Here is a 14,553-nt window from a genome sequence, read left to right on the forward strand (position 1 = left end):
AGATGTGACTTTCAAATGAGGAATACAGAAGCAATTGTTCTTGAGGATAAAGAATAGAATAATGGGTAAAGATACTTATTTTCAGAACATTATGCGTCTCATAAAGGGTTAACGCTCACAGTGCATTACAGTGTTTTTGTCATTTCATTTGCTTCAGTGAATTCTCTCTCTTTATTTTTTCCGTCTCCACTGGTTTTATTCAAACATTTAGTGCTGTTTGTGTGCTCTGGATCAGATGCAATGGAAATGAAAGAATCTAAAATCACATAATTATGAATAATATGAAATTAATATTATATATCTATATGGCCATATACTGTATACACACACACACACACAAATATAAACACGCACACACATACACATCTTTTCTCTTAGAACAGAAACAAACAGAGAAAAATATCGACATGCCATAACTACACTCATATCTTATTATTTTACCCAAAAGATGGTTTCCATAGGAACATAATTCTGTGAAAATAACACAGTAACACTCAAGAAATCATAATGGCAGATCAAAAATAGCCACATATGCAGATCTAATTCTGAGTACGTGAAGAGAGTCTGACGAAAGCCTCTGACTCGTTCTGATTCAGACCTCAAGGTGAAACAAATGGCCACGTTTGCCGTAACCATACATAAATTATGCATGCTCTCTTGTGTTGGGACATGCTTTTATTTGAGCTAGAAAGGAAATATGACAGGAAAAAGCAGATTTTTGGATTAGAGTTTGATTATAGTTCAGTCATGCAGAAGATGCAAAGCTACAAGACGCAAGAAAAGCCTTCAGGGAAACCTTTTAGACTTAGACACAAAATGCACACGCCGTTGCTTTCCAAACACAAACACACACACAACCTTATTAATAAAAGGTCACTTTAGTTTCCATGAAAACTCGCATGTGGTTTATATGAACTTTAGCAGACAGAGAGAGCGGATGGTGATGCTTCAAAAAGAATAAAAACCAATGACGTTTGATGACAATATGATAAATATTGAGCTTAAATTTGAGTTTGTGACTTCTGATGACTCTGAAACTGTAATGGTGTCTTTACACCCTTGACATGCAACTATACATTTGTAGTACACATAAAGAACATTATGAACAATTATAAAAATAAAAAAAACAATGAGGGTGAATTATGACACTGGGTTATTACAGTAACCTAAAACTAGAAAAACATACTGTCTCCAAACCAATGTTCGCAAAATGTTATATTTAATTGAAGAAATAAATATAATATTTAGTTTATTATATTTAACTAGAACAAATTCTAAAACCATTTCTTTTAAATTGTTACTTATAAAATAAAAAAAATATATAATAACTAGAACTAGTTAACCAAATCTAAAAGTAAAATGTATTTTCTCCAAAACAACATCAGTAAAATGTTATATATAAAAATAAAAAAAGTTTAACATTTAGTTTATTATAGTTCACTAAACCTAATTATAAAACCCATAACTACTTTTAAAGCAATAAATTAAATGTTAACTGAAATAAAATATCCAAAATGTTATTTTATTTTATTTTATGTAGTTTCACTTGATGTGCTAAAATAACTGAAATTAAAATGAATAAAAACTATATATTTAAAAAAAAAAAAGAATTTAATTAAGAAAGTAATTACATAAAAAAAAAAATAATACTATTAACCAAAAAAAATACAATTTAAAATACTATCTCGATGCCAAAATAATATTAAAATGAAAAAATCATTAACTTTTGGGTGGACTGTTTGTTTAAGATTTATTTGTAGTCTTTTTATAATATATATTTTTTTCAAGTTTTGCCATTCTTTTAGGTATATTTTTGGAAATTTTACCAACATAATATTACTGTAAGCTGCCCAACACACACACACACACACAGACACACACACACCTGTCAGGTCTGATATGTGTTTCTACAAGCACCCTACAGGGCTCTTAAAGCAATGTGCACAGGATTCCCATCAGAATTCCTCCTCGGACACCATTTAAAATGATCGTAATGGGATCAAATGAGATCCTGCTGCCTGGAGGATTTTTTTCATCTTCGATTCCTATCGGATGTTGTACCTTTATCAGATCTGTTGTACTGTATAGGAAATATGTCTTGCTACTGGAAAGTTGAAATAAATCACGTGGAGGTGACAGAACTGCTTTCAAAATGCATTCTGATATCCTACAACAGATTTTATGATAGCTGTAGTTTTGATTTACAGTGTAAGTTTTGTAAAAAAAAAAAATTCCAATAGGAGACATGTGCACGTTTTGACTGGGGTTTGCAGTTATTCTGATTGATTTTTCACATCATTTTATACTGAGCTTTTTCAAATCTCATTCCTCAGACCTGATGCTGTCGTTTCATAATTTAGGAGACGTCGAGTTTCTTAATTTGTATACAGATGTTTCTCCTTTTGAAAAAAATTAATAATAATGTGGAGAGCAAGTCAGATCATTTGGACGAGTTACGCACTGATGTTTAATACTTATTATGGCTTATTACAGATCACCAACCTTAAATATGAACAATTTTATTTAAACAGTTATTCCATATATTGAGTTTTAATTTTTTTTATTTTTTATTTTAGTATATCAGGTTGAAATTAAGAAATAAAAAAATTATAAAAAATAATCTATCTGAAATTAAATAAATGATAAATAGGCATATTTTACATCAAAGCATTTGGTTGTGTGCATCTGAGCATAGTTTGACATTTCTTGAGATCTCTCTTAAACCTCTAGAGGAGACACGTGAAATCGCTGGGCTTTTTCTCTCAGCAGAAACATCTGAGAAGCAGGAGACGTCGAACAAAGTCTGTTTTCTCTCAGTAACTGCCTGTGGGAATGACCATTATAAAGGAGGTGTCATTTGCCGTTCCTGTTTCCAGTGGGAACTTCAGAGGAAGAATTAAAACCGAAAGTGTTTACTTCAGAATAAACGAGGATAATTTAGCAATATGTGAGCACTCTATAAACAGTGTGCGGTGTGTTTTTCATTAAACGTGTCACAAGATGTGAATCATGACTAACAGTGCCAGTATCTCAGCTGACTAACATAAACAAACAGGACGGCGAAAGCGCATTCAGTCTTCTGACTCACATGGGCTTGTGGGAATTGAGTTATGCTGAAAACCCCCTTTTCTGGGGCCGAGCGTCTCTCTCTCTCTCTCTCTCGGTTTCTGGCTCATGTTAGATCCTGTCTGCTTCATCAACGTCTGAAACCCCACCTCCTCCAGTCTCTCTCTCCACTTCGTCTCAGGCGGCGTGGAATCCCGGCTGTGTTTAATTGCTGAGTGGTAAGATCTGAGGGAGAGATCAGGAGCCGCTGCGTCTGTCAACGCTTTACGAGCCCCAACCCCGGGAGAGAGAGACAGGGAAGGTGTAGGAAGGAAGTGTTCGGAGTTTGGGTATTCTTACGCAGTGGGGAGGTGAAACGCTGAAGTAAGACTTCAGTGTTGGAGGAAGGAAAAGAGGGAGGGAAAGAAAAGAGGCCCACCGTTGGAGAAATCGCAACAAGAGGGAAAAGTGGGAAAACAAGAGTAAGTTAGAAAAAGGAGGAAGGAAGGACGGAAGGAAGGAAGGGGGAGGTGAGCGAAAAGTTAGAGAGGGAGAGAGAGAGAGAGAGAGTAAAACACAGTGAACGAGAGGAGACGCAGATGAGAAAAACAGATGCTGTGGATGGCCTGGGTGGAGAGAGAACCAGTTGTTTTCTAAGTCGCCTTTCAGACTGGAATGCACTCGGAGAATTTGAGATTCCCAACGCCTTACTGCAAACTTTGCTTGCGACGCACGCCAGGCCCCGCCGACGGATCATGGCTGCGTATGGAGTCCAGCGTAGCCCCGTTCCCGAAGGAGTTGGGGATGGAGCAAGCGGAGAGGACTGGATCATTCCCGGCGCGGCAGGTTTACGCCGAGGAGATCCGGAATCCGTGCTACAGGTGGGACTCGCCATGCATTCGGCGGGAGTGTGGATGCATCCAGCGGTGGTATTACCCAGAGCTGTTGAATCCCTTCAACGGTGACTATGTTTTGAAGGTCAGACATCACCGGTGTCACTCATCCTACATCCAGGAGTCGGATAACATTCATCAGTCTGAATACAACGGATATTGTGAGAGGAGACGAGTGTCGTTCCGGCATCACAAGGAACGATCCGAGACTGGTGGACAATCACACCGTAATGGGCCGAACTCTGGACAGGTGGCTTTTTTCCCAACTGAGGTGCCCCCCAGCAAGTTGGGATGCTCCAGGGCACTCGGGAACGGGCTGCAGGTGAACGGACCGGAGCGGGAAGTAAGGACGTCTCGGGGGAATGCAGGTCTCGAGAAACATGGCAAGCAGAGGACGAGCCAGGGAACAGTAAGAGAACAGATCAAACAGGTGGTCACGGAGCTCGAGGAAGTGCTGGGTGGTCTCAAACAGGTCCAGTTGGAGATGAAAGAGGTGAGGATAGAATAATAAATAGAGAGAGTGATGTTGATTGTTTAATTTAAGATCAAAACTTAGGTCTTGAAAGTTTTAAAGGTAGGCTAGTCTGTTATAATTCTGTCCTAATTTATGAATGCATTAGGAAAAGCACAGACATTTGACAGTGTTTTCTTAAAGTGATAGTGCACCCAAGAATTCTTCATCTTTTACACATGAATGCATGAAGGGATCATCTAGCCAGAAAATTTAATTGTGTCACAATTTACTCACCAATGCAGAAAGAAAATTCAGAAATGTTATTATTTTGCTTGAAGGGATAGTTTAACTAAAAATGAAAATATGGTCACCATTTAGTCATGAACATATGAGAAAAGCACATGCATTTTATTTAAGGAATAAAAAGGAATAGTTCACAAAAAAAAAAAAATTCAGTAATTTACTCATGAATGCATGAAAAATACTTAGAAATTTGATTACTTTTCTTAAAAGCATAGTTCACCCAACACTGAAACTTGTCATCATTTATAAATGAATGCATGGAGAAGAATAACGCTATTGATTTTTTTTTAAAGGAATATTTCATTCAACAAATAAAAAGTATAAAAGAAGACATGAAGTAAGTTGGTATCTAAACAAAACTGGACCCCACTAACTTACATAATATATGTACAAAAATTAGACATTTCACAGAATATCTTATTTCACAAAAGTCACACTGGTTTGGAACGACAAATGGCCAAATGAAATGCTAGACAGTTTTCTTCATGCATTCATATATAGTAAACATTCATATAATGAGATTTGTCACTGATTTGGGGTTCAGCATATTTGAGATGGGATTTTAATAAGCACAGAGACTGGATGAGATCAAAACTTCATTCTGCTTAGCCAGTGGAAATATAATATCTGTGTTCTTAGCAAACATCTTGCGATGTATCTATTTTGAAAACATCGTCTGAAAGCCTTCAGAAGCCAAAATACACATCTGCCAGAAATGCACTGACAATTATATTCAGAGCTGGAAATATTCCATTGGAAGCTTTATTGTGAAGAGGAATATTGTATTTTCTGGAAGGGTAGGGGCCGGTCCTTAAATCCATCACAAAGGCTTGTTAAAAGAAAACTGAATCTTAAAATCAATACCTAAAGATAGCTCAATATGTGCAGACTGACATTAGCAATAATGGACTGTGCAGGACGTAAGACATTAATTGAATTATTTAGATACGTTTCAATGGATGCATCAAGACTCCCACTAGACGTAAATGACTGCAGCAGGAAATAAAGGCAGTAGATTAATGCATCACAGTGAAGGAAGTCAAGAAAAAGTTACTTGTATGCTATATTAACCTGATTATAACCTGTGAGGATGTTTAGAACAAACCTTTCAGCATTTAAATAGTTTCTGGTGTTTTAGCATAATGTTCAGAGTTATACTGGTCAGTCATTAGCAGTTTGACTTCTTAAGGTGATGTTTGACATGTCAACTTCTGACTCAGTCAATGGTGTGAGTTTAGGGGCGGGACTATGATTAATTATTATCAGACAGCTTTGGATATAGTCATGCTGGTTTTTTCATACAATTCATTCAAATCATACTCGTTACTTGCTGAAAATCTTCTTTAATGTTTAAATAATAAAAATAACAGGGTTTCTTAAGGTTTTAAATATTATAATAATAAAGTGCACAGAAAACTAAAATGATTTAATGGCTGGAAGCATTAAACATACCTTAGTTTAGTTTCAGTTTTTCCAGTTATATTAGTTTTTATTTTATTTCAGTTTACAAAAATGCTTCATTTAGTTTCAGTTAACTCAATGTGATTGCAAAAATCATTGTTGACAAATATGGTGTGACACATCTGAATGCATCACGTTTGGATATGGGAATGGTAGTGTGAATGCAGAGGCAGAAAAAAAGAGTTATGTTTATAAAAATTAGTGCATAGACTTTTTGGAGTTGACAACTTCTGGTATGCAAAAAAGTGTTCTTTTAATGTTCTGCAAAATAAATAAATGAAAGTTTAGAATGACATGAAGATGTGTAAATAATAACAGAATTTGTATTTTTTTTTTTTCTGTCTGTGAAGGTTGTCCAAAAGATCGACATTCTAACGTCCAACATTGACCTTGGTGAAGACCAACCAAGTCTATCCAATGGACTCTCCCAAGATAACACCAAAAGCAGTCGAACTGGTGTTGTTGCATTGATTCACAATTCAAACGGCGAGGAGGACATGTCAACTTCCAATTCCTCACTTGAACACAGCCCTGTCACTTTGGATTTAGTTCACATTAACAGTCCATCGCCAATGAGAAACCGCGTAAGCCCGTCCCCTACTGAGCTACGATCCGTTACTGTTGAGGATAAAGGCAAACGAGTTGGGAAACAGAGCTCAGAGACTCAAAGGACTGAAAGGATGGCAAATGGAAACTGCCTACTGCATCAAACAGCAAGGAAAGGCCTATTGGAAAACCACAGACCCACTGTAGCTCCAGAAGTGTGCACTAACTCAAATAAAACCCACAGGCTTCCACCTTACCCTCAGAACGGACAGGTGAAGATGAGGACCCCTCCCTATCCTGGAAAACATAAGATGCTCTCCTCCACCATAGTGTAAGGACACAAAACCCGCTATCACAGAAACCCAATCATCAGCAAAGAAGAAAACACACGCATATACTCACAGATACATTGAACACATGCTCAGCCGATTACCAAGTAACTCGTCCAAATGTATCTTGGTGACAAAACTTGGGGTAAGTGGACACTACACATTTCTTAGATAAATGCTCAGCATGTGCTCGCTGTGTTTATGTTCATGCATGTGTGCATCTGCACTTCTAATCTCAAATTATCAGGTATTTACACTACTGTTCAAAAGTTTGGGGGAAGACTTTTACACTTTTAAAGGAAGTCTCTTGTGCTCATCAAGGCTGCATATACTTGATTACAAGAACACTAAAGACAGCTACATTTAGAAATATTATTACAATTTAAAATAACAGCTTTCTATTTGAATAAATTGTAAAATGTATTTTATTTGTGATGCAAAGCTGAATTTTCAGCATCATTACTCCAGTATTAATTCAGTGTAACATGATCCTTAAGAAATTATTCTAATATGCTTATTTGCTGATCGAGAAGCATTTCCGATTATTATCAATGTTGGAAACAATAGTGCTCTATCCCCAGAGTATTTTTGGGGATTTTTATATTTTGTGACATTATGAATACCTTTACTGTCACTCTTGATCAATTCAATGAATCAACGCTGAATAAAAGTATTAGTTTCTTTACAAATAATTGTACTGACCCCAAATTTTTCAACAGAAGTGCTTTGCGTTGAGGTCCTGATCATCCTGTCGGGGATTGTTCTGCAATAACAACCGGCTGGATGTAGATTATCCCCTACTAATTTTATACATGTTGTCAACAATTATCTAATTCATTTCGAACTCCTATTCTTTATTATTCCTAAAAGAGTAACTTCCAATGGGTGTATTTCCCAAAAGTGCTGAAACATGTGCCACATCCATGTGCCTTTCAGGAAAAAAACTCACTCTCTAGTACAACAGACATTATAACCATATGTTTTTTTCTTAGATATTATTTCCCAGAAAAGAAAAGCGTGGTGGGGTCTTTCGCCATTGAATCATTTCCTTAGAAATAGAGACTGGGCCATTAGTGATGAAGACAGTCTACACAATGACTCAGTGTTAACAAGGCTAACTATGCGTCATGAAAGATGTCTTCCATCTGTTCCACAGGCTAACAGAGTGTCAGTACACTGAACTTGTTTCCTCAGATTACGGCGAGCTTTGTTGTTGGCCCTGCAGGCAGAGGAATGGTGTTGCGATTCAAAAACTGATCCCACATTATCTCAGATCTGAGGCCGTACATGACTTTGGGACAACTGTACAGCTCTGTGTGTCTTTATCACACAGGAATTTAGGATACAACCAGGAACGTTTGATAAACATTCTATAAATGAAACTTCTATCCATGGTTGATTATATCGGGTCTTCTTTGGTTGTTGTTGAGGCACGTTAAAAGTTTAAACATGCATAATTCAAGGCTGGGATTTCTTGGAAAATCATCTTACTGTAGACTAAATGCAGATAATATTATGATGTCCATCAATTCATTATCTAGATTTAAAGATGTCCTTAAGAAAACTTGTCAAATGCTTGCCTATGCAAAACCAGCAGTTGCCAGGGCATTGTTTTGTGGTTGCTAGGGTGTTTTCTGTGTGGATGGTTACAGGTTTAAATCTGCCCACCTACAAGTCTCTGAGATATTATCATCATCATCCCTAAATATGCAACTTAGGCTATTTACTATTTAACAATAGTGGCAATAAAACACTAACAACATTTAAGCATTTTTGCATAAATTATCCATTACAGGTGCAGATTTTTAATTAATACAGACTTATTTTTGTGCAGTTTCTTGCATAATACAATGTTATGAACTCAAACACTTTTGACATGTGGCATGGTTTGTAAACAAATACGTTTTGATGTTTGCATCAATAAAATCTGCTTTATATGTATATCTTTTTTTTCATAGCTCACCAGGTACAATATTGCACTTGGGATGTGAAGTTCTCTGGTACGAGTCACAAGAAACAGTTTAAAGACTTGTGAAGACAAGCTAAAATGCAAGCAAATGCATTTTAATCACGCGTTTGCTTTTGTTAAATCTATTGGTTAGGATTTAGGTTTTAGTTATTTTTGAATACGATACAACATTGACCTAGCATCCCTCGCCGGAAACTTCATTTACATACAACAAACAATACTCCAATACACCACCCACTGGACATTTCACTTTGAATGTGTCACAAAATAAGCGAAAAGCTTCATAATAAATCCATTTTGCAGGCATGCTTTTCCAGTCAAGCTTAGGTTGGAAATATGCATTTCTTACTTCGGTCCTTCAGTGTAAGTCTAAGTAATTTTTTCACCATTTTATCAGGTGAGAATCATATTTCTAAGCAATGATGCAACTGCACACAACAAGAAGACAACTTTTTGATGTCTGGAGCATGCTCACATTGAGCTTTAATACTAGTAAACCATTTAGCTGGGAGAGCGTTTAAATTCGAGACTATTCCCTGACGTATTCAGCATTCCTCTGGGGTTAAAGTTAAAATGGCAGATGTGATCTTTGTGTGCGCGGTCGAGAACAAAAGGGAACTGATTTCTGCCTGCCGGGATGTAAAAGCAGTAGTTACGGTTTGGCAGTAGAGGGTCATTGTCCTCTAGTGGAGGGTATGCATCTCTGCACCGTTGTTTTTTTTTTTTATATAGTTTTCAGGTCGCCCCTTCCGTCTGGTTTTCATTAGAAACCACTTGGCTTAAGGCCTGACCAAATGAGGCAAGCTCGTACAATATTTGTGACGGTCAAATAAACAGCCATTTTCAGACATCGTTTACAATGACGGCCACCCACTAGCTGGGAGGGCAACAACAGCTGGGCTCAACACAAACTAGGAAGTAGGTACATAACAGACAGGGTCACCCAAACACAGTGGATGCTTTCCTAGACATGTGTTTACAGAGAACACCCACCGTCATTCCAGACCTGACTGGCTTTCTTTATTCTGTGGAACAAGACGATTTAAGACGAAAATTTGGGTCCAAATAACATTGGACTTCATTTACTTTCAGTTCATTGACAAAAAACACCTTAGAATTTCAAACATATTTTTTGGGCAGAAAAATTACAGAATTTTCATTTTTGGTTAAACTATCACTTTAAGTCTCCTGTTTCTCATACTGTATGTTTCTCTTAAGAAAATCATAAATTCTCGTCACTTTTATAGCTCTACAGTATTTACTGTACTCTTACTTTAGGCGACTATTCACTCAATGCTGTCTATTTTTTTCTAAGGAATTTTACGAGAAATGTGAGACAAAGTTGATACTTAAACCTTCCTGAAAGCTCTATTAAGTCACTTTAGGGATTTGAAAACACCTTTAAGACTGCACTGAACATAACAATGATGACCTTTTGTGTATCACTCAAATAAATTACATTTTTTAAACTGGACCAGAGACATTAAATTTCAATAATAGTTACATCAGCTTTAATATATTGTTCAAGCAAAAGCTATTTTGAGAACAAACATAAAATATAAATGTGAAGAAGACAGTTTTACTTTTGGTTAGGTGGATAATTGCATCTGTCTGTGAGCGCTTAGACTGTGGCTTGAACTTTTTGGGGTGGCGGACAATTTGGACAAATGAGGGATGGAGCAATCATACAGTATGACGGCATGAAGTCTGCTCACATTGAAGCTTATTCTGGCTACCAATTAAACGCCTCCTTAGTCAAGAAGAAAACGTCTGAATGACATGTTTGTTTGTGTGTTTTATGTGCTGTTTAGGGGCGGGATTATAAGAAAATGGCTGCACCACAATAATAGTCCAGAGTACAATATAAATAAAAAAATAAACAATGGTACAGCAGTCAGGTTGAAAGATGTATAACAATGACATTTTTAATAATTGTGTAAAGATGACTTATTTTCAACCTTGAGCCAGACATTAACTAAAATAATAATAATAATAATAATAATAATAATAATAATAATAAAACAAATAAAAATAGATTTTTATATTGTTTGACCCAACTTCATTTTTTGCCAGAATCCAATATTAGAAAAAAATACAATCATAAGAGAAACAACCAAGAAATTAATGGATCTTATGAATGTGATTTTTCTTTCCTGTGACATGTAGTTTACTTAAAAAAATGTATATTTAGAAGCAGATTTAAGAACCTTACAGAAAAATGCCAAAAATTAGTTCTTGTTTAGTAGGGATTCATGCTGAACCCCATTTTAATTTGCTTAAAAATATAACACCCTAGCAACCACATAGCAAAGATCCAGAACACTAGAAACCATAATGGAAAATAAAAGATGTTAAAATATGCTAAAAATGCTAAATCACGACCAGAGGCCTTGTTAACATCTGGCGTTATGATTCGGTCACAGATGAGACACGTCGCTGTTTCTCAAATAAAACTGAATATTAATCAAAAATAGTTTCGAGTGAAATATGTAGATTATTTTATGTCTTACCTGTGTAAAGTGAACTTTGTATGCGATTCAGATGATCAGATATCTCTCATGCTGTAGTCTTGTATGATTTTAAGGCGCTTAATCCAAATGTTTTATTCAGACCGATATTTTCCGTTAACGGTGCACAAGTTAGCGGGACATTTCAAATCCCTTGATTTAGCGCTTTAGTTGATTGACAGGTGAGTAGGCGGTGCTTCGCGACACATCTACTGCTGTGATAAATGTGATTTCAGTGATTCGAACACAAAACATCGTATTCCTAGTTTTAGATTTAGCTCTCTACACTTGTAATCTGTTGATGATTTCGATTTATCTTAGCAACAGCATAACAACATTTAAAAATATATATATACAAATTATGGAGAACTGACGTTATAATCACTGAAACTGCTTAATGAATCTCTTTTTTTAAATAGTAGGATATTTTCATTCCGTGCTTTATCAAGACTATGAAAAATTCAGTGAACGAGCACACTCAACACTCTTTTTCAGCGCTCACTAATTTAGACGCATCTGATTGGCCAATGTATTTTTAAACTCAAAAGAAACGTGTTATTGGTTAAGGGTCATTCCTGGTATGCAGTAACATTTTGGCTTCAGAAGTGTTGGAAAAAAAGTTACATGATTTTTATGTATTTTGCATTCTACCAAAATAGAGACATGTTTAACTATTAGGAATGCATATTGGTCAAGCTCGAGGACTCAAAAAATAATAATTATGGGTAGATTGTTCAGACACCGGCCATGAGAATATTACAACCTGTTAGGGACATATAGATAGTTATTACAGCATGTTAATAATGTAAATGTCAAACAATAATGAGCTTTTCTTGGATAGTAGGAACATATATGCCATCTTATTATAATTTTTATTAAAAAAAAACAATAACAAAACAATTATTGATGAATAGAATATGTCTTAATTATTAAGAACAGGAGCTAGCGTTGTAAATAATAAAAAATGTTGCTCAAAAACATATATATGTTGTTAGTGCTCCTCACCTCACAAAAGAAGACAAAAGTATGCCAAACATTTAACGATGCTGTCAAATTATTATTTAAAATGACTTGTCAGGGTGGAAAGGAGCATAACAGGGTGGAACACCAATGATAACAGGTTATAACGGTGGACATGCTTTCCGTCATTGTCTTGCATGGTTTCCCATCTGTAATGTGTGGAACTGCACCTATATAATATTGTTTTGTAAAAAAAAATTAAAATAAATAATCCATATTTCCTTTGGGGGAGGGACACAAAAAAAGCTATGTGGTTCCTTATCACAATCAATCATGGTGGAAAAACAATTCTCTGTTCAGATGGCTAGAGAAATAATTACAAATTAGACAGGACAGACATAATAAAATATTTTTTATTTATATTTGATTAAAAATAAAGATGTTATAAATCATTCGGATTAACAAACAAACACAAAACCATGACAAGAAGGAACAGTAATGGACAGTGATTCCATTTTTTTTTTATCAGTACTTTATCATTCTTTTAACTGAATAGTTGTCTAGCTGTGTTGTCCAAACCAGAGTGCATACAGTCAGTCTTCTCTGTTGCTTCAGCTATTAAAAGTGTTTCAAATCAACAGCCTGATATCTAGACAGCACACTGCTGCATTAGGAAACTCATGTCCAATCAGATTCAACACTGAGCCAAGCTGAACGTATAAATTAGAGTAATAATCAATCACCCTGATAAGCCAGAACAATCTTGGCATTAGAACACTGGAGGCTAAATTATGTTTTCCACATTAATGCGGGACAGTCAGGTTTGTAAAAGCAACAGATATGCCAAGGACAAGTCGGAAGTAGAGAAGCACCTAGCGTCGTATCGTCATGCTCATCTTCTGTAATTATTGCTGATTAGGTCTTTAAAATGTTTGTCGGTGGCTTTTCTTTTCTCTGTTCTGGGCTCTGCTCCAGCACTTGCTTATAGTATCGATCAACACGCTTTGAAAGGGACATTTGTTTAATGAAGATGCCCGTGGCTTGTGACCCTGTCTATGATGGGCGAGACGTGAGAGTGCACTATGTAATGAAAGTCTTTTTATTACACAGGGACTGATGCCACACAACCCGGCTGACTCACACCGGAGGACGGAGGCCGCGGGGCAGTGACTATATTTCCCATGGAAAACTCCAGAAACATCTCAAACCCCTAGCTCTTTCTCTCTCACACCCCTGCTGTAAAAAAAGCTAGTTTGGACCAACTTAAAGTCACCATGAAATGGCATTCCCAGCTCAAATTTTCTTACTTCATGTGGTTGGAGGGGCTGGGTCAAAAAGCAAGAGGGATTTGTGATGTCAGCTGAAAAGGAAATTAGTTTTAAAGGCGGAGCAAGCTGTAAAAGAAAGATTATGAAAAAAGCTTTTTTTTAAAATAAGAATAATGTGCATCAAGGAATTTTAAACAAACAGGACCGTGTTTTAAGAAAGTTAATATGGTAACGTGCAATAAACCAATCAGAGTCTCATCTTCCATTCCCTTTAAGAGCCAGTTGCGCTCATGCCATGACTATCCATTGTGACATGCATTTATATATATATATATATAACATAGAATATAACATATATATAACAAAGAACTTAGACCATGTTTGAGTTGGTCTATGGAGGCGTCTATTTTCAGCTCCTTAAAATAGCAATGTGCCTGAACACATCCTCTTTTTTAGACCAGCATGCCCATGGGCGCAAAAATGAGCGCAAATGCATTTGCTAATTAAACGATGTGGCGCTGGACTGAAACTAGCAAACACACTTGCACTGCCTTGCATCGCATTGCGCCGGGTGTGTGACCATGGCATCTGAATTTTTTATTTATTTTTGCAAATATATGCATTTAAAATACATGACCCTTCCCTCTAGAAAACCAGTCCAAAAATATGGACTATGCATAGACTAGACCAGTGGTTCTCAATTCCGGTCCGTAGCAACTGCATAGCAACATTCTAAAAAACAGACACAACATTACACCTTAGCAACTGCATGACAACACCTTGACAGCTGCACGGCAACATTCTAAAAAGCCAGACAC

General features: G+C 36.3%; 1 protein-coding gene across 1 annotated transcript; it reads left to right on the forward strand.

Moving 5' to 3' along the window:
- Nucleotides 1–3,128: 3,128 nt before the first annotated feature.
- LOC113111392 (uncharacterized) lies at nucleotides 3,129–14,101 on the forward strand. Its single transcript, XM_026276058.1, has 3 exons — nucleotides 3,129–4,431; nucleotides 6,507–7,176; nucleotides 13,578–14,101. Exons 1-2 carry the CDS (start codon nucleotides 3,721–3,723, stop codon nucleotides 7,035–7,037), a joined length of 1,242 nt encoding a protein of 413 aa, XP_026131843.1. The 5' UTR covers nucleotides 3,129–3,720; the 3' UTR covers nucleotides 7,038–7,176; nucleotides 13,578–14,101.
- Nucleotides 14,102–14,553: the final 452 nt, after the last annotated feature.

The sequence above is a fragment of the Carassius auratus genome, chromosome 2, assembly GCF_003368295.1.
Source record: "Carassius auratus strain Wakin chromosome 2, ASM336829v1, whole genome shotgun sequence".
In the NCBI taxonomy this organism is placed as follows: Eukaryota; Metazoa; Chordata; class Actinopteri; order Cypriniformes; family Cyprinidae; genus Carassius; species Carassius auratus.